A 23,475-nucleotide genomic window follows, 5' to 3' on the forward strand; every position below is an offset into this window, starting at 1 on the left:
AAACATTACGACAAAGTGACGAAAGAATTTCTGATATTTTTGGCAGAGTTACTGCGCAGACATAAGGATAAAGTTTTATTCAAAAATTCATCATAAATCGAAATATTGTGCTAGAGACTTCCGTTTGTTGCAAAATGAAGGTAAATGATTGAATATTACTAGAACATAAGCGTTTTAGCTTACAATTGCGTTTTTTTACCATTTCGGTTGAGTCAAAGTTGACCGAAGGTTGAAATTTTGGCACTGTGATTTACATGAAAATATTTCAAAACTGATAAAGCTACAACCATGAGTTATTTTTTGTTGTATTCTACATGAAATTGTGCACATTTTCATATATAAAACTTTATGTAACGACTAATATAAAACGGTGCAAACATTACGACAAAGTGACGAAAGAATTTCTGAGATTTTCGGCCGAGTTACCGCGCGCGGACATAACGAAAAAGTTTTTTTTTTAAATTCACCATAAATCAAAATATTGTGCTAGAGACTTCTAATTTGTTGCAAAATGAAGGTAAATGATTGAATATTACTAGAATGTAAGAGTTTTAGCTTACAATTGTGTTTTTCGACCATTTCGGTTGAGTCAAAGTTGACCATAGGTTGAAATTTTGGCACTTACCGTGATTTATATGAAAATATTTCCAAACTGATAAAAGCTACAACCATGGGTTGTTTTTCGTTGTATTTTACATGAACTTGTGCACATTTTCATATATAAAACTTTATGTAACGGCTAATATAAAATGGTGCAAAAATTATGACAAAATGATGAAAGAATTTCTGAAATTTTCGGCCGAGTTACTGCGTGGACGTAAGGAAAAAGTTTTTTTCAAAAATTCACCATATATTGAAATATTGTGCTAGAGACTTCCAATTTGTTGCAAAATGAAGGTAAATGATTGAATATTACTAGAATGTAAGAGTTTTAGCTTACAATTGCGTTTTTCGACCATTTCGGTCAAGTCAAATTTGACCGAAGGTTGAAATTTTTTGTAGTCGACGTACAGTATGTCCACTAGACAATTTTAGTCGACGTACGATACGTCCAGTCGGTGTTTAAGGGTTAAGGTAAAATCCTTCAAAAATCACAAAATTACAAATTTTAAAAATAATTTGTATTTTTCCCAACTACACAAACCTGAGGTCTTTATAATAGGAATTACTTTAGCTCAGCTGGAGACCGGCCGATTAACTTTAAACAAGGTGGTGGAGTGCGTAGTTACAGTAACTACAGACTACTGGTGGGAACCCCACCCACCAGTCAGTATACACTGCACTTTGCCTTTTGGTCCTGGGAGCAGAATGAGGGGTGGCATGAGGTGGGCATATAACTATAAAGACCTCAGATTTGTATAGACAGGAAAAACACAAATTACTTTTAAAATTTGTAATTTGTTCCTATATAATATACAAACCTCACAGTCTTTATAACAGGAAGACTTACTTCTTGGTGGGAGGATTCTGAGTAAGCTTCTTAACTAACTGGTTGTTCGTCTCACCTGGGTTTCCTTTCTGGTCATGTAAGAACAAAGGAAGGAGACCAGCCTCTGACGTCTTGAACAGAAGTGTGAATAACTGTATGTTCAACGGTCAGACTTCTGGACCTTTTTAAATAATGAGTGTGAGTAGCCACATTGCTTTGAAAAAGGTTCAGATGAACCCAGTGTCGGAGACAATGAAACTAGAGATACCCACTGGGTTTGTATTACCGTCAGCCCTCTCCCCTTGCTAAAGAGAGGAGAGGACTTGAATCTATTAATCTATCTAGGATTATAGACAGGAGCTAAGTTATGTAGGCTCACCTGCATGACACGCCCGACCAGCATGTGACGGATGGCTACTTGACTCTCTCTGCACGAGAAAGGAGATAAAAGAGAGATGGGAGGGAGCCAGTCCCCAACTCCCATTCACTCTTTGCCACCAAACACCTTAAGCATGATGTAGACTGTCCACTATGGGAGCTGGGCGAGCCACACTACTTGTTGAGTGGCCACCACAGGACCCACGGAAAAGGAGTCCCAGTGCCTGTGGGCCATGTCCTTTAGGTAGAAAGACATGAAAGTAGGCAGCCTATGCTACTGTCTGTCATAATACCTGTAAAACAGACAGGTTCTTCGGGAGTGCAAGGGACGGACCAATGCCCCTATCCTCTTGAGGTACTCAGAATGAACTCCTGGCCACAAGTTGGACATAAGAGTATGCTCGTTCAATAACCTCACGAGGCTAGAAAAAAATCATGTTCTTGAGCACTTCTTAATTAGTTGAGCCAGTACTATATAAAGTCATCAATGCTCAGGCCTTAGATGTCCAGTCCTCTGAAGATAGTAACTCTAGCAATCAAACTGGACACTGTAGTATTTTGTATAAATACTACCAACCAATTCCTAGATGAGACTGAATACGACTCGAAAGTAATGCTACGAGTTCCTGGACAAACTCGAGCTATAGAACCTCATCTCTTTCAGGGCCCTAGTCTTCCTAGAGGCTAAGGCCTCTAAAAACAAGGAGACTAAGCGGGAGACCTCCTTCTCCAGGTGAGCTTACCTGTAGGTCACATCACCTGTATGGGATCCTGGCATCGTTCCAATGCAGGAACATGCAGGGGGAGTTAAGGCCATCCCTGAACATCAGACCTTCACTCTCTCTCATTAAGTTGGGGCTGGGTCTGTAGACCAGGGGACTTCTATTGGTGTAACGCAAGTCTGTGGGTCTGTGCAGTAGTGGAAGAACATTAACCTACCCAGGTAAAAGATTCCCAAGGCCGAAATTGGTGACACGGGGGTCTGATTGGAGCCCCGTGCACCTCTGGCGACACAGGTGTCTGTGGAGAACTGTGCACCTCCAGTGACACGTGTATCCATGGAATGTGTGTGCCTATGAATCCTGTGGTACAGGGCTCCGTGGAACCTTGTACAACAGTTGCTCCCGATACACGGGAATCCAAGGAGCCCCCTGTGTCAGTGGAAGATTCTTCACTGGCCTGGGGAAGCTGACTTCCGGGGACCGGTGTCAGAGGTATAGGTGTCCACGGACACCTGTGTCTCTGTTGCTTTCACGGCACGGGGTTCTGAAGAGCTCCGTACCACGGTTCCTGTGTCCGTAGACAAGAAATAGCAAATGAGAGATCCCTTGCCTCTTCTGAGGCTTCAAGAATTTTCCATGAGTTTTGGGAGATGTTTCTGCCATCGACCATGGAAGTGGCACGATGGGACAGTATACCTACAGCTTCTGTTGTGCTGTTCTATCATTGGGAGGCTCCAAAGATTGGGAAATCTTGTGTAATGTCTGGGTGTGGGGGGCCAAATCCATGTCACCTGACACTGATGAGCTTACTTGCCAGACATTCCGATTCCCTGGAATGTACCTGGCTAACAGCTCTGTCGGGTATGTAGCAGCCCTTGCACACTTGGACCATCAACATGTAGAGTTGAGTGGAAACCAGTCCCCCCCCACCCCAACTTGTTTGTTGACAGAAGTTACTCTTGGGGTGAAGGGGGGGGGGTACTGACACTCATCTGTACCATCGAGTAGCTTACCAAGACCCCGAGCCTCTCGAAGAGCTAAGGAAGCTGTCTTGAGTTTCATGATATTGATGTGGAGGTGTTTGCCATTCTGGTTCCGTTCACCTGAAAGCAGCAAATTATCCAGGTGCACGCCTCTTTCCTCAATTGATGCTTTTGAGAACAGAGGCACGGGAGGAGGAGTATGAAGACACACTCCAGCGAGGTTCCTGTCACCTAGCCACTAGGCTAGTCCCCGATTTCCTTCCTCCCCAGGAGGAATGCAAAGGAATAGTGTCCCTTATCAGAGATATAACTCCTGTGCTCTCCAATGAAGGGAACAAAGGTGAAGCCACTCCTCAGGTGATATGTGAACGGGGACAACTTGTCACCGTCGAGCTAGTTGTTCTTAGGCAGGAGCAACTGAACTCCTCTCCAAGTCTGCTGACATGGGACTGATAACACCAGCACGTAGTTCCCCACTGGGTGAGCGGCTTCCGTTCTCAACTACCACTCTGTTGGTCGTGAGTTCGAATCTCCGAGCGGCCAGTGAAGAACAAGAGGAATTTGTTTCTGGTGATAGAAATTCATTTCTCGCTACAATGTGGTTCGGATTCCACAATAAGCTGTAGGTCCCGTTGCTAGGTAACCAATTGGTTCTTAGCCACGTAAAAATAAATCTAATCCTTCGGGCCAGCCCTAGGAGAGCTGTTAATCAGCTCAGTGGTCTGGTTAAACTAAGATATACTTTTTTTTTTAACACCAGCACGTCAGGATACTTGATGTGTTCTGCTCCAGTGTGAGAACAGGCCTCTCAAACTCAGAGCCCTCCATATCTGACTCTCGCCTCCTGGCATAACCCCAGGAGGTTGAAGGGATAAGAGAGAGGGATTGAGCACTCTTCCAGTCTTGTCGGAGGTACCAGCAGCATAGGAAAGCCATGGACGATTGCCAAACCGCGGTGGTGATTGCTGCAAGGGTCTAGGAGAGTGCCTTCGATCACGCAAATGTGGCAAGGCGCTGTCCCAAGGAGAGAGCAGAGGATCATGTGAACGTACGCAAAGGCTTATGTCAGGCGAGGGGGGTCGATCATGCGAATGTGACCGAAAACTGGCCAGAGGAGAGCAGTTGTGCACCCTCAGGCATGAACTTGGGCTGTCCTCTCGACATGCTCCAGTCATCTTTGAGGTTGTGGCCTCCTGGAGAGAAGACAGTGCAGGGACCTCCTCGGTGCTTCTCCGAGTGCTCGGACCCTCGAATCAGGAGTACCTGATCGGGGCCCTGGCTGAGTACTTGGAGCAGTAGCAGTAGGGGGAGCAGAAGCACCTGCACGATTTGACACCTCCCATTCTGTGCCTGAACCAGACTGGGAAGCAGTGTCTTCAGTGCTGGTTTCGGGTAATCAAGGTTTCGGCGAAACCTGAGTATCCGAAAAGGCTTGATCCTGCTTGGAGATTCGAGCACTCAAAGCCCCTGAATCACATCCAGGATGATCATCACGTGTGCCCTCTACCCACATGTTCGAAGAGACACAGGAAGAGGTAGGGCGCGGTCATCAATTCATGTTGAAGACGCCATAGAGGTCTGGGAGACCAAATGTAACCGTAGCTATCCCTGGGTGAGCCAGTCCGTTCTTGCAAGCGTGAATGAGGGCTGTCATGGGAAGAGCGATCGTTCACACACAGGCATGGACTCAGCTAACCTGACGACATGCTATATGGTCTTCTTTGAAGTCATTCATGGTCTCTTCCCCAAGATCACTGAGCTGAGCGACCAGCCACACAATCTTTGTGTAGGTCCTCTGTTGATCAGGGATGACTGTGTCCTCAGGAAAAGTACCTCTCCTTTCAGGTCGCCGTACCCTTGGACTATCCTTGGCAAAAGAGAGGCCTTCACAGAACCTCAGACACTCTCTCATTGAGAGGGGCTCCCGTATATACTAGAAGTCGAAGCCACGACAGGAGAGAAAGGCTGTGAGTGATTGTCAGAACAACGACTGCACGGGTATAGGAGAGCGAACCCGCTCCAGCTAACATGGGAGAGAACTATGCCAAAGGGAGTGAATGGATTCATGCAAACAAGAGTGGAAGCTATCCCCATGTGAGCAGCTCGTCTGCACGAACGCGGGTGAGGGCTGACCCAGAGAGAGATTGCACACTCTCGGGCTGTCTTTAAGACATGCCCCAGTCTTCTCCGAGACCTTGGCCTCTTCACACGAAGAAGATTGTATGGGGAACTCTTTGGTAGCTTCTCCAGGTGCGCAGACTAGCAAGTTGGCTGCACCGGTACGGGACCCTGGCCACTTACTCAAGAGACTACTGGCAGGGGGTGAGGCAGCACTTGCATAATGTGCACTCTCTCTATATCGGTGTCATGGAGATTCGTTGGCTGTAGAGGAGCCTACACCAGTCTGTGGAACTCCCTGATACCGGCAAGGGTAACTCGGGGTTTGTAAGTTAAGTTAAGTATATCTTAGTTTAACCAGACCACTGAGCTGGTTAACAGCTCTCCTAGGGCTGGCCCGAAGGATTAGACTTATTTTTACGTGGCTAAGAACCTACTGGTTACTTAGCAACGGGACCTACAGCTTATTGTGGAATCCGAACCACATTATGACGAGAAATGAATTTCTATCACCAGAAATAAATTCCTCTAATTCTTCTTTGGTGGCTCGGAGAGTCGAACGCTGGGCCAACAGCATGCCAGTCGAAAGCTCTACCACTCCTCCAAAGAAGAACTTAGAAACCCAAGTAACCTGGGTGAAGCAGGTCTCCTTGGAAGACTGCACACCTGATGCTCCTGAATCACGAATCCATAATGCATCAGTAACTTCCACTACCCGAGAATTCAAGGAATCTCTAGCAGAGGTGGGCTCTATACCAGCCCTCGGAGTGTTCCATGGCACTGGTAAAGGGTAGCTTTGGGTTTAGAAGAAACTCAAGTACCCAAGGTGTCGCAAGTCCCGCTAGATTCACACACCTGAAGCTCCCGAGTCACCATTAGATCAAATGTCAATTGCTTTCTCTACCCGAATGTCCAAAGAAACCTGAACAAAAGGAGGACTATACCAGTCCATGGAGATATCTACACGATACCAGTAAAGGTAACTTGGGGTCTCAAGGAAACCCAAGTACCCACGGTGCCACAAGTCCTGTTTGAGACTCGAGCACCTGGAGCTCCCAATTCACAACTAGACCAGACATCAATTGCTCTCTCTACTCAAGAGTCTGAGGAAACTCAAGCAGAGGAAGGATTATACCAGTCCGTGGAGGTTTTGCCATGATACTGGTAAAGGTAACTCAATGTTTCAAGGAAACCTGAGTATCCACAGTGACAGGAGTCCTGTTTGAGACTTGCACACCTGGAGCTCCTGACTCATGACTAGATCAATCTTCAGTTGCTTCCTCTACCCAACTGTCCGAACAAACACAGGCAGAGGTGCATGCCAGTCTGGGAAAAAGATTTCTTGGAACTAGTGCAGGTGATCCAGGTTATCTCTTCAACGTGTTGTATCTGAAAAAACCTGCACACCGGGTGCTCCCTTGTTGCAAGGTCTCGTGAGACCCTCGGCATAGTTTCCAAGTCCAAAGATGTGTGAGAGCACCTAGAAGAGATAGCACACAAGTAGATGAAGCGAAGACAATGATGACAATTTGGTTCTCTTCTTCGACTTCTACCACAAATTTATCACTGTATCGAGACCCTTGCACCATTCCCGTGCTAGAATGGGAAGGTGGGAATAACCTCACACACACACACTGGGTTCTCTCCCTCTCTCTGAGTCGAGCCACAGGTTAAAAGTTTCTCATCCAGTTGCCCTGGTGACTAGATGAAAGGACTGACTGGTTCGTCTCCATCTGGAAGGTTGTCTTCCGGATGAAGAGACTGAGGGCGCTTACGTTGAAGACTGGTCTCCAAACCCTGATAATTTGGGGACCACAAACAAACAGTAGTAGAAGCCCTCTGAGTTTATGTCCTTGACTTCTTCTACGGCCCTCTTTCAAAGGAGAGAGGAGGCCTCCTCCAAGAGGGCCGAATGTTTTTCCGAGCCTCTTGAGTAGGCTGTCAAAATGATGGGAGAAGGGACTAAAAGGGGCTCTCCATGAACAGAATGGAGTAGCCCTTCCTCAGAACCTTGACAATCCATTGTTCTGTCCCTCTGATACCCCACCTCTCCCAAAACTCGAGAAGACTGGCTCCCACTTGTGCACGGAGGACTTCTTCCTCATTTCTTGGGCAAGTACTTGAGCTCCTCTAGAGAGTTCTGGCCAAGAAGTGGACATTGGAGAGGGTTCTGGACTGGACTTGGGATCACTCCCACGAAAGGGATGTTGCTGGAGAGGAGAGACCATCTTAGGAACAAACACAAGCGAATCCTTGGGGCATTTGGAAGAATAAGCCAGAAGATCCTAAGTCGACTTCTATTGGAGGTCCAACTTCTAGGCCCGAGTGACTCCTTTAGTGGAAAGGGAGCACCATAAATCTCTTTTCTTAAAAACTCCCAAAGAGAAAAGAGCCGCAAGTTCAAGAGAGCTACCCCTGATGGTCTTGTCTGCACAAGAAAGGACTCCTAGCCAGTCCAAGTTGAAGTCTCCAACTGAATCATTGCAATCTTCAATCTTCTTGGCTAGCGCTCCTACCGTCCAGTCCAAGAAACTTCAAACTTCAAACATCTCAAAGAGGTCTTTGACAAGGTGGTTAAGTTCTGCCAACGAAAACGGCCAGCGTTGGGAAGAAGGAGCTTCTCCAGTGGCGTAGGAAAGATACCTCCTATGGATTAAGTGCGAGGGAGGAAAGGCGAAGGAAGCCTTACCTTGCTCCCTCTTAGCAGAAAACCAATCTTCAACCTCCTTGAGTGCCTTCCTAGAAGATGAGGAAAGCACCATTGTGGGGAGCCGAGGTCTGTCATCTGGATGGCTCCTCATCAGGAAGGTCGAGGTAGGTGAGACCGGGGCTAGCTGGAGCCAAAAAAGGGGTAGGAAAGCTCGCCAGAAAACACTGGAGAGCTGCATAGGCTAGGAGACCCACGGTTGGAAACGGGCACTTGATGCTCCAAGCAGGAGATTGATACTAAAGAGTTGGCGGCAGGCACTCGGGAGATGACAGCGGGCACTCGTGAGGAGATGGGTGCTTGGATGAAGACGATGGGCACCTGAGAGGGATCGTTGGGCGCTTGAGAGCCAAATACTGGAGCCCAACAACAGGAAGCTCAGGAGAGAAATACTCCGGACTGTCCCATGCGCTGCAAGAAGGTTGTGGGCTGTGGCCCGGCTCTGCTAACTGGGCATCGGAGTAGAGTGGCCAGCATTGTCAGAGTGCTTCTTCAGTGGACGAGACGAATCTAGAAAGCACTTGCAGCGCTTCAAGTATGGGCTGGAGTCCTGAGAGTCAGACGACAACTGGTGCACATCCAAGAAGCTTTTCCAGCGGCTGTCTGTCGAAACCTGGGATATGCATGCAACAGGTTCGATTGAGGGGACAGCTACCCGTGGGCAAACCCCACCGGCCTCCCTTGGACTTCTGGCATGTCTTCTCCCAGGTTCAGGGGAGCAGGACAGAGACCTTCGTCTAAGAGAACCAGTGGGACAAGAAGCCACCTCCTCCACTTGCATTACACTGTCTCCTGTCAAGACGCCTTTCAAGTGGATGTCTGCCGATACTTGGGAACGTGCAACAGGTTCGACTGAGGGGGCAGCTACCCATGGGTCAACCCCATCGACCTCCAGTGGACTTTCGGTATGTCTTCTCTCAGGTTCAGGGGAGCAAGACAGTGACTTTCGTCTAGGAGAACCAAAGGGACGAGTACCCACCTCCTCCACTTCACTGTATTCGCTACTAGGTTAAATTTCTTGTTAAACCTAGACTCGAGAATGTCAATAGCAAGGGTCGGAAGCAATGGAGCAGGTGGATTACAAGTAGGAGGGCTAGTAGCAGGAGAAAATGCAGTCAGGAGGGAGAATAGCAGGGTTATCTTCTAACCTAGGCTTAGGTATAGATTTTAGGCTAAGAGAAGTACTTTTCTCGGCACTAGAGGCCAATCCTTCCTACCACTAACTTGTCTAAGTGAGATTTAAGTGCCTTCCACTTAAACTCACTTGGCGCTGGGCACTTGAGAGTGGACGCCAGGCGCTCGGGAACTCAATCATTGCATTCAGCACAAGTTCTCTCCTTACTACATTACTGCCCCCTACACTTACTGCAAATTTGTTTTTGCATCCTTCACTACAGTAGCGAAAACTAGATGAACTTGAATCAGACAGAATAACAACAAAAACTAGAAAACTGATCCTGAAAGCTATCAAAGCTTGAAGGCTACTCAAAATAAGCAATAATACTTCATTGAAATCCAGTTATTCAACCAAAAACCAATGAACAAAGCTGCTGCAAACCCTGATGTTTACTCGAGAGCCAGCAGAAACAGAATGAGGTTTTCTGCCAAGTCATTTCCATTGCTCATGTTAAGACAGTAGGGCTTGTCACTTACACTAAACTATCGAAGTGCTGCCATGATTTTTAAAATAAAGGCTGGGCTGCCATGCAAGTTAGAAACTATAGCTATGCAATTTATTGGTAAGTTATTTATATGGAATAAACAATTACATTAGAATACTGAATATGCAACACACAAGGGTAAAATAGGGGGATGGAATTGCATATCAGAGCGTTATCTCCAGATATAAGCAAGAAACATAAAACCAGTTTTACCACTGTCAGGGTTAATAAAGTTGTTGAGTTCCATTATATCAGAATGAACAATTATATCAGAATGCTGATTACGCAACACACAAGGGTACAATAAGGATAAGGGGTTGGATTTGCATTATATCACAAAAGAACATTATTTTCCAGACAGGCAGTCCTCGGTTTACGACGGGTCCAGCTTATGACGTTCCGAGGTTACGACGCTTTTCAAATATATTCATCAGAAATTATTTCCCGGTTTACGATGCATGTTCCCGGGTTACGACGCGTCGTACGCCGATCCGACAGAAGAAATACGGCTCCAAAATGGCAGAATAATAAAAATTTGGAGTTTTTTTTATGAAAAAATCAATAAAAATGCAGTTTACATCGTTTTCAATATGCCCAACACATTAAAATTAAGGTTTTCTTAGGATTTTTGATGATTTTCGAATGATTTTTTGGTTTACCACGCAGCGGAAAAACGGAACCCCCGTCGTAAACCGGGGACTGCCTGTATAAGCAAAAGAGCAACACACTAATATGTATCATGAAAACATAACATAAACAAACGAATCAGTTGAACGGCAGGTACATAAGAGAGAGCAACACGTCTCTCTCTCTCCATGGCCAAAAGCAAAGTGCATTGTATATTGATTGGGGGTAAGGACTTTCACCTGTAGTCGGTAGTTAACTACGTACTCCACCAAGTTGTTTAAAGTTAAACGGCCAGTCTCCAGCTGCGATGAAGGTGACTCATATTACAGGCAGTCCCCGGTTAACAGAGGGGGTTCCATTCCTGGCTGAGCACTGCTAACCAAAAATTGGCGCTAACCTGATATTGCCGCCGATAAACCGCTTACTGACGCCGATGAACCGCTTACCAACCCTGATAAACAACTTACCGACGCAGATAAACAACTTACCGACGCCGATAAACCACTTACTGATGCCAATAAACCGCTTGCTGATGCCAATAAACCGCTTACCAGTGCCAAAAATCTGGTTAACAGCATTGCTAGCCAAGCACTGTAACACCGAAACACCATTAACTGATGCCGCCAGTAAACAGAGACTGCCTGTATAAAGACCGAAAGGTTTGTGTATTGTGTAGGAACAAAGAGCTGTTTCCTGATTCATTTTACTGATGCAAACATGTCTCGGTTCACCCTCTCTCTCTCTCAGTACGTTACATATCCTTGAATGAATATGAATTACTGTATCGTACAAGTAAAAATACGAAACTAAAACTGCAAGAAGTTCACAACGCATACGAATGAGTGCCTGCATATGTACTGTATGTGAGTTGCAATTTATTTTTTTGCTTTGCTTGATTTACTGTACCATTTTTATTACAAGTAAAATTCACTAGACACTCACCAAAAGCCTCTTCATCATATGGTTCATCATCTAAAGGTTCTGGAACAGCATCAACATCAAATCTATGATCATTTCCCTTTTCCTGTTTATTGTGATCCATTCTTGAATTATCAAGAAAAGTGTCTTGATCACCCACTTTCCATTTTGTAAATTCAAATTGTGAGAATGTTGGACATATGAACTTTTCTCTTAAATCTGAAAGGAAGAAGAAGATATGAGAATGTAACATAAGAGGGGAACAATGATTAGGAAAAATTATATTCTTTTGAACTAGAAAACCTACAAAAAGGATTAATCAATCAAAACTTTATAAAATCACCAACCTTTCACGTCCACACATTTTGAACCTCTTTATAGAAATAAACAATCATCACAAACTATATAGATCATGTAATATTTCAATTATTTCTTTTAATATATCTTACTTCAAACCAAATATTTGTTTTAACACAAAACCCACCAGTTTACATAACCTTCCTCTGTAGTCAGCAATCTGAGAGGTGCACCATAAAAGAACAACAACAATTACACACTCCTTCAATATTCAAGCATCCAAGGTACCAAGCGCCCACAGTGATGCTAAGTCACTCTCCTTTATATCCTTAGCCAGAGCACACCTGCCATAAATTCTCCCAGTCTTGGAAGATATTCTGCTCATTAATTTTCCTTTCTGTCCCTTATTTCTTTGTTCTTGTTTACTGAAATATTTCTGTTTGCTAGTTTAAATTCCCATTTATGTAAGGCTTCAGATGTTACCACAGGAATAAAAACAGGTTCTGACATAAGGAAAACCTATTTTTGGTAGCTGCTGTGAGTCCTGAAAGGAGTCACCCTTAAGATCCTACTGGGGCTCCAGAAGACAAACTAACATAAAAAATTCTTATAACTGGTTTAGCCCAGAACAGTGTCATTTCTGGTACAGTAATGAATATACATGGACTAAAGGTATGAAGGCTCTTTTATCATGCCTAAAGTGGCTACCAAAATCACAATTCATTACCCTTCCACATATATCGCACCAATGGCGCAGGTATGCCATTCATTACTCATCAGGTATATGAAAGAAACATCTAACAAAGATCCTAAACTTTTTCATCATTATCAAAAAACTTTTTATAGAGTAGCTGGTGCTCATCCTCAGAGGAGCAATAAAAGATACTGACAAGCAATGAAATGGCCTAGCTCCTGGGAAAAATATTACAACCACCCAGATAAGAACAGTCGATGGAAAAAGCAACACGAGATCACTTCCATTCTTCTATTCAGGGTTATCGTGAAGCATTAACCCTTCCCGCCCACGGTATAGATGTCTAAGTCCATCAAAGTGCAGTAAAATATCCCAGTACATGTACATTGAGGTATGTCCTCCTGCATGATTTCTTATACTGAGTTTATTATTTCTTGTTTATAGCTGCAGGGGTGTTTTTCTACTCTGGGATACCTCTCTTAAGCATTTCCACTAAATGATTCATCGTTAGCTCCTTATACTGGCAATCAGAGCCATTTTTCTCATGACATCACACGTTCATGAGGAAGTGCTGCCGATTTAGTACAAGTTTTTTTTTTCTCTGTGTCCCATCATATTTGATATAGCTGATCTTTTGTTTCAATCAAGTGTATCCTCTTTTTTTTTAAATACCACAATGTCTGATTTCAGATGTGATTTATGTGATGAGATTTATGTGCCTGGAGAGTCTGATTGTGATTAATCAGATAGTGAATTGTCTTTGGGTGATAGTGATGATAATGAACTGGTGGGGGAAGGAGGATGGATGCTCAATGCCATTTTCTCAGAGACCCCAGTTACGCAACCATTGATGAACAGTTGCACGTAAGCATGTGATTACTGCGCATGCCTCTTCTTCACCTTCTAATGTTTTCAATTACTTTTTTGACGAAGAAGTGATGGATAATCTATGCTACTGGGTGATGAAATGGCTGATATGTAATTCCGGTATAATCCAATGAAAACGAAAGAGCATGGCCCAAAGTGGAGAAGTGTTTCAAAAGCAGAATTGCATTTTTTTTCTTATGGTGATGGGTGTTGATAAAAAAACCCCACTATTTGTTTATCTTGGTCTTGTGATATAGTTTTCGGAGGAAACCTGATATTTTCAAATGAAGTAATGAACCAAAATCATTTCCTTTCAATAATGGCATTCCTTTGGTTTTGTAAATGTGAGTACCCATATTTTAATTTCATGATTTTGATCATTGATACAATTGATTATGCAAAAATTTAGACTTATGAACATACACACACACGTCTGCTATTTTTACATGTTATTATAGTTTATATATTTTTTTATTTACACTGTTTTTATATGCATTTACTTTCAAATTCCAATGATTTAATTAGCACTCTCTCCCTCTCTCTCACACATATATTTAATAATTAATAATGTTGACTTCTTTTCCTTTTACAACTTTATAAAGTGAACATTTTGCTGATCTGGGCTTGTGATGCCAAGACAATACAGAAAACCACCTTTTAAAGCATACGGTTTGTAGTCACATTGGGACCACTTAACTGAGACGACAGGAGTTGTATGACTTTATTCAAAGACCTCCCCTTGCAGGGGACAAGAGGAGGAAGCTAAAACTTCAGTGGAACCTATGCCACAACCAAAGGAAAAAGGGTTCTGACTTTACAACCTTGCATGTTGTAATTGTGGTGGTGGCTACGTGGACCAGAAAATACAAAAAGGTTCCAGTCCTTATCTTGACCGAGCTCTCCATGTGGAGGTAATCCAATCACATTTCCTAGATAGACTGTATTGCCAGACAGATGAAGTCTGTAGTTTATGTAACATGTGCTTAACCCTTTAACGCCGAAGCCCTATTTACAAAAACGTCTCCCGTACGCCGGCGGCGTTCGGTGAGTTAGCGCCGAAGCGGGAAAAAAGTTTTTTTTCAAAAAATCACAGCACGCTTAGTTTTTAAGATTAAGAGTTCATTTTTGGCTCAATTTTTTTTTGTCATTGCCTGAAGTTTAGTATGCAACCATCAGAAATGAAAAAAAATATCATTATCATATATAAATATTGGAATATATGACAGCGAAAAAAAAAAAACTCGTATATAATTGAATACAAATCGCACTGTAAGCAAAACGGTTAAAGCTAATGACTTAATTTTTTTTAGTTGTATTTTACACTAAATTGCGATGATTTTGGTATATAACAAATTTTAAAATGATCAAAGCAACACAGAGAAAATATTATCACAAAATGATGCATGAATTCGTAACGAGCGGACGTAAAAAAATTTTTTTTTTCAAAAATTCACCATAAATCGAAATATTGTGCTAGAGACTTCCAGTTTGTTGAAAAATGAAGCTAATTGATTGAATATTACTAGACTGTAAGTGTTTTAGCTTACAATTGCAGTTTCCGACCATTTCGGTCGAGTTAAAGTTGAGCGAAAGTCAAATTTTTTCTATTTATCGTGATTTATATAAAAATATTTCAAAACTGATAAAAGCTACAACCATGAGTTATTTTTTGTTGTATTGTAAATGAAATTGCGCACATTTTTATATATAAAACTTTATGTAACGACTAATATAAAACGGTGCAAATATTATGACAATGAGACAAAAGAATTTCTGAGATGTTCGGCCGAGTTACCATGCAGACGTAAGGAAAATGTTTTTTTAAAAAATTCACCATAAATCGAAATATTGTGCTAGAGACTTCCAATTTATTGCAAAATGAAGGTAAACGATTGAATATTACTAGAATGTAAGCGTTTTAGCTTACAATTGCGGTTTTTGACCATTTCGGTCGAGTTAAAGTTGACCGAAGGTTGAAATTTTGGCAGTTATCGTGATTTATGTGAAAATATTTCAAAACTGATAAAAGCTACAACCATGAGCTATTTTCTGTTGTATTCTACATGAAATTGCGCACATTTTCATATATAAAAGTTTATGTAACGACTAATGTAAAACGATGCAAACATTACGACAACATGACGAAAGAATTTCTGAGATGTTCGGCCGAGTTACCGAGCGCAGACGTAAGGAAAAAAATTTTTTTTTTTCAGAAATTCACCATAAATCGAAATATTGTGCTAGAGACTTCCAGTTTGTTGCAAAATGAAGGTACATGATTGAATATTACTAGAATGTAAGAGTTTTAGATTATAACTGCAGTTTTTTTACCATTTCGGTCGAGTTACAGTTGACCGAAGCTTGAAATTTTGGCAGTTATCGTGATTTATGTGAAAATATTTCAAAACTGATAAAAGCTACAACCATGAGCTATTTTCTGTTGTATTCTACATGAAATTGCGCACATTTTCATATATAAAAGTTTATGTAACGACTAATGTAAAACGATGCAAACATTACGACAACATGACGAAAGAATTTCTGAGATGTTCGCCGAGTTACGGTAGCGCAGGAAAAAAAAAAAAAAAATTTTTTTTTTCAGAAATTCACCATAAATCGAAATATTGTGCTAGAGACTTCCAGTTTGTTGCAAAATGAAGGTACATGATTGAATATTACTAGAATGTAAGAGTTTTAGATTATAATTGCAGTTTTTTTACCATTTCGGTCGAGTTACAGTCGACCGAAGGTTGAAATTTTGGCAGTTATCGTGATTTATATGAAAATATTTCAAAACTGATAAAAGCTACAACCATGAGTTATTTTCTGTTGTATTCTACATTAAATTGCGCACATTTCCATATATAAAACTTTATGTAACGACTAATATAAAACAGTGCAAACATTACGACAACGTGATTTAAAGAATTTCTGGCGCGGACATAAGGAAAAAGTTTTTTTCAAAAATTCACCATAAATCGAAATATTGTGCTAGAGACTTCCAATTGGTTGCAAAATGAAGGTAAATGATTGAATATTACTAGAATGTAAGAGTTTTAGCTTACAATTGCGTTTTTTTACCATTTCGGTCGAGTCAAAGTTGACCGAAGGTTGAAATTTTGGCAGTTATCGTGGTTTATATGAAAATATTTCAAAACTGATAAAAGCTACAACCATGGGTTGTATTTTGCTGTATTGTACATGAAATTGCGCACATTTTCATATATAAAACTTTATGTAACGGCTAATATAGAACAGTGCAAAAATTACAACAAAATGACGAAAGAATTTATGAAATTTTTCGGCTGAGTTACCACCGTGCGTAAGAAAAAGTTTTTTTTCAAAAATTCACCATAAATCGAAATATTGTGCTAGAGACTTCCAATTTGTTGCAAAATGAAGGTACATGATTGAATATTACTAGAATGTAAGAGTTTTAGCTTACAATTGCGTTTTTTACCATTTCATTCGAGTCAAAGTTGACCGAAGGTTGAAATTTTTGTAGTCGACGACGGCACGCCCACTCGGCACCCAACAGACAATTTTAGTCGACGTATGATACGTCCAGTAGGCGTTTAAGGGTTAATGATGTTAAACAAAAAGTCTTCACAGCTGACCAAATTTAGAAAATCCATGCATGAGATTTGCACGACTCAGAAAGGAGAATAAGTAGACTGCTTTCCCTCCTACTGTCTGGGATAGAACAACAGATAGCAATAAGATTTGATTTCCTTGCCCACTCTTGTGGTAGAACAAACCAATGACTGTTGGGCCAATTTGGAATGATTGATTATGAAATTTAGGTATGTAAATTCCACTGAAGGTCAGCAATTTTGTCAAAACTTTAGAAATATGGGACAATGGAAGAAAAGGTAGATCCCCCTCCGCTTGTTCTAATCCTGTAGGAATGTCTCTCTTGCTATTGCCTGAGAGTCCAGGTTTGGACATACTGTACACTGGAAGTTGCTATTTTCCTATGTAGCAAACAGGCCTACTTCTGGATGTAAAAGCAGGATGGCAATTGCTCGGAAGGAGGGTTTGTCCAACGCGGACTCAATCGAAGTTGCTGTCTGCTGTCACAGTGAGTGACCCTGCCAGGACAGTATGAGTGCACCAAGAGATGAATAGGAGCCAAGCCTCCTGATACACGTCGTTGCTGTCATATTGTCTAGGATCGACAGACTGTGGGTCCCCATCAGAGGCTTCAATTTTCTGATATACAGGAAAATGGCCATCAGTTATAGGAACCTGATGTGACACCTCTGTAAAACTGATACTCATCCCCCAGCTACCTTACAATCTCCTCAATGGCCTCCCCAATGTGTTAAGGAGATAACTATGTACAACTGCTTGCATGGCTGGAGTCATGAGACTGACCTGTTTGGTAAGAGCAACCTCCAGGCTCAAAGGAGTATCTTCCCACCTTCTGTTTTCATGGACATAATTCACAAAGCCTTTTCCAAGCATGAATAAAAATAAGTATATCTTAGTTTAACCAGACCACTGAGCTGACTAACAGCTCTCCTAGGGCTGGCCCGAAGGATTAGATTTATTTTTACGTGGCTAAGAACCAATTGGTTACCTAGCAACGGGACCTACAGCTTATTGTGGAATCCAAACCACATTATAGCGAGAAATGAATTTCTATCACCAGAAACAAATTCCTCTTGTTCTTCACTGGCTGGTCGGAGATTTAAACTCGCGACCAACAGAGTGGTAGCTGAGAACGGAACCCGCTCACCCAGCGAGGAACTTTTTCCAGGCATGAGAAGGCCACTCTTTAGATATCCTTCAAGGTACAATTTGAGGATTAGATGCACCACAAACAGCCTGTTACAGGCTCAAGCTCCATCCCAAATGTTGCCAGGTAACCTTGGATCAGGCCAAGAACCTTCATAGATTTTTTCTGATTTTGGCCTGAGTCTACCTAAGAGGAGAAAACTTGTGTGAGGAAAGACTTGTCAGTTGATCACAAAATGTCTTGACTAGAGTCTGTTGACCACCACTCACAGGTTCTGTACGTGCCTCTCTCTGGTGGTCACCCAGACTAGCCTAACATCTTGGTAGATTACCTTAACAGCTATTGTTGCCAATTCGGTAAAGATCCTCATGGTGACAGTTTACCTCAAAGGACATGAGTTAGACTCTATATATCTCTCTTTATCTAGACCCCTAGGAAGAGGAGAAAGGGAATGGCGATGGGAACATGCTAACAAACATCTTCCAAATCAATGAGAACTTTTCCTTTTTTGTGGCTCCCTCTCAGAGTGCTCTGGACATATTTCTGCAAGGAGGGCTCTGGAAAGCCTTATTTGACTGCAACTCTTATTTTTGCCCTTATTGGGCATTCAAAGAGTGGTTTGCCCCTGCCCTCGATAGATACGTCTCTGTCTGCCATGAAGAGGATGCTGCTGTTGTGGCTGCCCTCTCGTCTGTTACTGGTAAGAACCCTTAGGGATAACCTTGGCTTCTTGGGTTTGGGGATGGAACTCTTGAATGTGTTGTTTGGTGGGTTTCAATTTACCCAGCAGAGAGGGCACAGCACAGTTCTTTTACAGACCCATCCTATGAATTCCATCATAACAAAAGAGGAAGAAATGCAACAGTGAGGTGACATTATGGAGTGGCATGTTCGTGCCCACTAATGCAGTTCAGGCCTAAGAAACCATTCCATAAAACCACAGAGCACTCACCATAGGGCAAGCATAAGTCTTAGTAACAGCAGTGGACAGTCCTACAAGACTGGGAGCTCCCTCGTAATCACTTACAGGATAATGGTACAGGTTAGAATGAAAAAATGGAGGAGCCTAACCTGGATCTCAGAAGTGGCTGTCCTGCCTGAGACTTTGCTCACAGGAGCACCAAACTGCTGGGTAACCACTTCTAGCAGGAGCTTTTTTTCTGTTTAATGGGAAGAACAAGTGTCACTCATACCTTTGTGGAGTTGTCAAGCACTGGGGTGGTTGAAGTAAATGATTTTATCTCTGCTATTGTCTCATGCTTCCCAGTGCCTGCAAAGTTCTGAAAATCTGCCTTAACACAATTTACTGTTTTAACCCTTCCAATTCTAAATTGTAATTTTAACGACACAAATTCTTTCACAGCACTTAATGTGATTTCTCTGCATTAAAATCCATTGTACAGGATCTTTCAGCGTGTAAGTGTTTTTGCTATACCAAGAGTACGATTTTAACTCCCAAAACATCAGCAGATGCCATCTGCATGCCGTCAATTGTTACACAACCTGTTGAGCAGCCACCACCGGACCCAAGGAAAAAGTGTCAAAGGTCCTGTGGGCAATGTCCCGCTGATAGAAGGAAGTGAAGGTGGTCTGACGAAGCCAAGTGCCAGCCTTCAAAATCCTTTGAACAGACAAGTTCTTTTTGAATGCCACTGTGTAAGGACTGGGGAATAAAGTCGAACTATAAGCTTGTCTGATAGTTTCACGAAGCCAAAAGGAGATCGTATTCTTGGACACTTCTTTCTTGTTCTAGCCAGTGCTTAGGAAAAGTCTTCAGCACCCCGGTCTGGGATGCCGAGTCCTTTTCAGATAGCAACGTAGTGCTTTGACCAGGCAAAGAGCAATTCATCTAGATCGTTATCAACAAAGTCATTAAGAGATGGAATAGGAAAGGATTCAAATCTGTCATGATGAGAAGACGGGTTTTGAGTCTTAACCACAAATTCCGGGACAAATTCAAGGGCTATGGATATCCAACCCCTTGTATGTTTAACATCAAAGGATAGGCCATGGAGTTCACCAATTCATTTTGAAAAGGTCAGGGCCAAAAGGAAAACCATCTTGAGAGTCAGGTTCCTGTCTGATGCACGGCATAAAGGCTCAAAAGGAACACAGGTGAGGCTGCCCAGTAACAATGTCAGGTCCCAACTGGGTGGTCTACATTCTTTTGGAGGACAAGACTGCTCAAAGCTCTTGAGAAGCATTGAGATTTCCCATGAGGAAGAAAGATTGGCATTCCTCATATGCAGAACTGCACTCAAGGCAGCTCTGAAGCCTTGATGGTAGACACGGAAAGTTGTTTCTCTCTGCAGAGAATAACAAGGAAGTCTGCTACTTAGCTGAACAGAAGTTCTGCCTGGAGATGACACCAACCACAGTAAACGGCCCACTTGCCCTGGTACATGGCTGAGAAGATCATCTGAGATAGCCAGACATCAAAGCTCCTCTGTGAGGAAAGCCTCTCGCTCAGAGGAGATACTGGATAGTCTCCAGCCTTGGTATCTTTGGAAGTGGGATTGACACAGAAGGTTGTGCCAAGGAGCTATTTCTCTCGGAGCTTCTGATGGTAGGGATAGGAGATCAGGGAGTCATTCCGCATGAGGCCACATGGGAACAACAAGGGTCATTCTGAGAGGCCATTACCCTGTTCAGAACCTGACGAATTAGGCAAAATGGAGGAAAGTCATAAACCTCCAGATTGTCCCAGGGGTGCTTCAGGGCATCCTCTGCTACTGCAAAGGGATCTGAAACCACGGAACAGAAAACCTCTAGTTTCTTGTTGAACCTTGTTGCAAACAGGTCTATTGAGGGCCTTCCCTGCAGATGCCTGTTTGCTATGTCCTGGTGCAGAGACCACTCTGTCCCTATGACCTAACTTCGAAGACTCAGATTGTCCGCCACTACATTCCTCCTATCTGGGATATACCTGGCAGAGAGGTCCACTGAACGATCTATCACCCACTGATGAATGAGCACTGTCAGGGAGTGCAGTTGGCGTGACACCAGACCCCTTCCTTGTTTACATAGGCCACCACCATGGTGTTGCTTGACATGAGCACCACGGAGTATTCCATCACCCTCTCCTGAAAATCTTGAAGAGCTAGGAAGGCAGCTTTGAGTTCCAGAATGTTTATGTGAAGCTGCCACCCTTGCAGAGTCCAAACCCCAAATGTTACAAGACCTTCCAAGTGTGCTCCCCAACCCTCGTACGAGGCATCTGAGAACAGAAGGATCTCTTCTTGAGACAATGGAACTTGAAAATGAGAGGATCCCTTGAAAGGGACCAAAACTCTTTCAGCCTCCACTGCAGGGACACAAGATGTAGGCAACCAGGAGGGACAAACTTCTCTGGGGAGGTTAACAGATCCAAATCTCTTGCCACTGACAAGCGGCTGAGACTGCTTCGAAAGGAAGGATCAAGCCACAACTTTGAATTTCTCCATTCTCTGGTCTGATGGGAAAACCCTCGATGAGGCTGCCTATATGACCATGCCTAGGTAAAGAATCCTCTGACTGGGGAGGAGATGCGACTTCTCCAAATTGATCACGATGCCCAAGTCGTGACAGAGCTGAAGACAATCTGTCTTGGATTAACTTCTCCTGAGATGCCGCTAAGACCAGCCAGTTGTTGAGGTATCTGAGAAGAAAAATCCCTAGGGGTGGGCCCACGATGAAACCAGGGTGAATACGCTTGTGAATACTTGAGGAGTTGAGAGGCCGAAGCACAAGACTTTGAACTGGAAAACTAACTCTCCCTGGCTGAAGCAGAGAAATTTCCTAGAGGAAGGATGTATTGGAATCCGGAAGTACACATACTTCAGGTCTATTGATTGCATGAAGTCGTTCTCCCTGACAGATGCCAGCACTGTTTGAAGAGTCTCCATCTTATATCAGGTCTTCCTGAAGAGGTTCAGGGTAGACGGGTCTATCACTGGCCGCTAATCGCCCTTCGCCTCGGGAACAAGAAAGACCCGACTGTAAAAACCTGGAGAAGGGTGCTCTACCATTTCCACTGCTCCTTTCTCCATCATCTTCACCACTTCACCTTGGAGAGCCTGATGTTTTAACAAACTGAGAGTGTACGTCAAGTGATGAGGCTGATCGGAGAGAGGGGGAGGGAAGTTGAAGGGTAGTAGGTATCCCATCCGAAGAACATCTACTACCCACTCTTACACTCTGAAGACCCGCCACATAGCCCAATGGCTTGCCAGGCACACGCCTCTGGTGACGACTTATGGGTAGGGGCGCCTACCCTATCACTTAGCTCCTCTCGCCTTACCTTTAGGGACACTTGTGGACTTAACCCTTACGGGACAGCATAATTTATCAGTGTGTGTGCAGCACCCCAGACTGGGGAAACTTTGAGGTCGGGAAAAAAAAAAAAAAAAAATCAATGGAAAGAGAATGACATGTACATTCACACTGTATAAATAAAATAATTCTAAAAAATTTTCCCTACCTTCCACGAGAAGTTGAAAATGACTATTTACAACCCCTTGTGGGGCCTCATTTACAAGACAATCGTAAATTTTACCAACTTATGTATGTTTTTCTAATAGATAAATTTACTGTATTTTGTAAAATTATTATTACTGCTCACACAACATCAAAACAGATAAGAAATAAAAGCAGTAACAAATTTTTTGCATATTTGTTGAAAAATATTCACGTAAATTTACGAGAAGGAAGATTCAGTAACTTTTTTTTACTTTTACATGCTTTTTCTAACATTTCTTTGAAATTTTCTTTGTAAAATTACATTTACAACCGACATACTACCGTAAAAGACAAAAACAAAATACAACAGCAACCCCTTCGTATATTTACAAGCAAATTTACAAAAACTCATGTGAGAGAGAGATGCAGTACTTTCCGCCTTCAAGTCAGAAGCATTACTGATGGCTGAAAAGATGGTCTGTGGCAACTGGCCCGACTCAGATCTGTATAAAAGTTGCCATTAGTGAATTTATAGCATATAGAAGTATTGGCACCTCTCTCTCTCGCCTCATTCTTACCATATCAGTGGTGCGTAATATTGTTTCACACTCGGGCTCAATCCGTCCACCTCCCCAATCCTGTTTTACTTCACACTGAGGCTCAATCCATCCCTTAAGGGTTAAAAGAACAGGGCTGAAAGGAATACTGCTGGGAACCCTTGTTGGCTGCTGCAGCAGGAGCCTGACCAGACCTGTTGGATGACGAGGTAATCATAGACTTCTTGGGCGGTTCCGTGGCTTTGGCCTTCTGGGTACTGTACTACAAAAGGACGAGGAGGATTTGAAGCCTTAGAAACGGCTTGATGTACCAGCCAGTCATTATTATCAGCCCGCCGC

General features: G+C 42.9%; 1 protein-coding gene across 4 annotated transcripts in view; it reads right to left on the bottom strand.

Annotated features, from left to right (window-relative positions):
- The window catches only part of barr (barren), a 363,219-nt gene that overhangs the window by 150,065 nt on the left and 189,679 nt on the right, over positions 1 to 23,475 (bottom strand). For all 4 annotated transcript variants that reach the window (XM_067101907.1, XM_067101909.1, XM_067101908.1 and 1 more), the window contains exon 8: positions 11,568 to 11,762. In XM_067101907.1, coding sequence (XP_066958008.1) covers positions 11,568 to 11,762 — 195 coding nt within the window. The remainder of the gene's footprint in view (positions 1 to 11,567; positions 11,763 to 23,475) is intronic.

The sequence above is a fragment of the Macrobrachium rosenbergii genome, chromosome 58 (genome assembly GCF_040412425.1).
Source record: "Macrobrachium rosenbergii isolate ZJJX-2024 chromosome 58, ASM4041242v1, whole genome shotgun sequence".
NCBI classification, from domain to species: Eukaryota; Metazoa; Arthropoda; class Malacostraca; order Decapoda; family Palaemonidae; genus Macrobrachium; species Macrobrachium rosenbergii.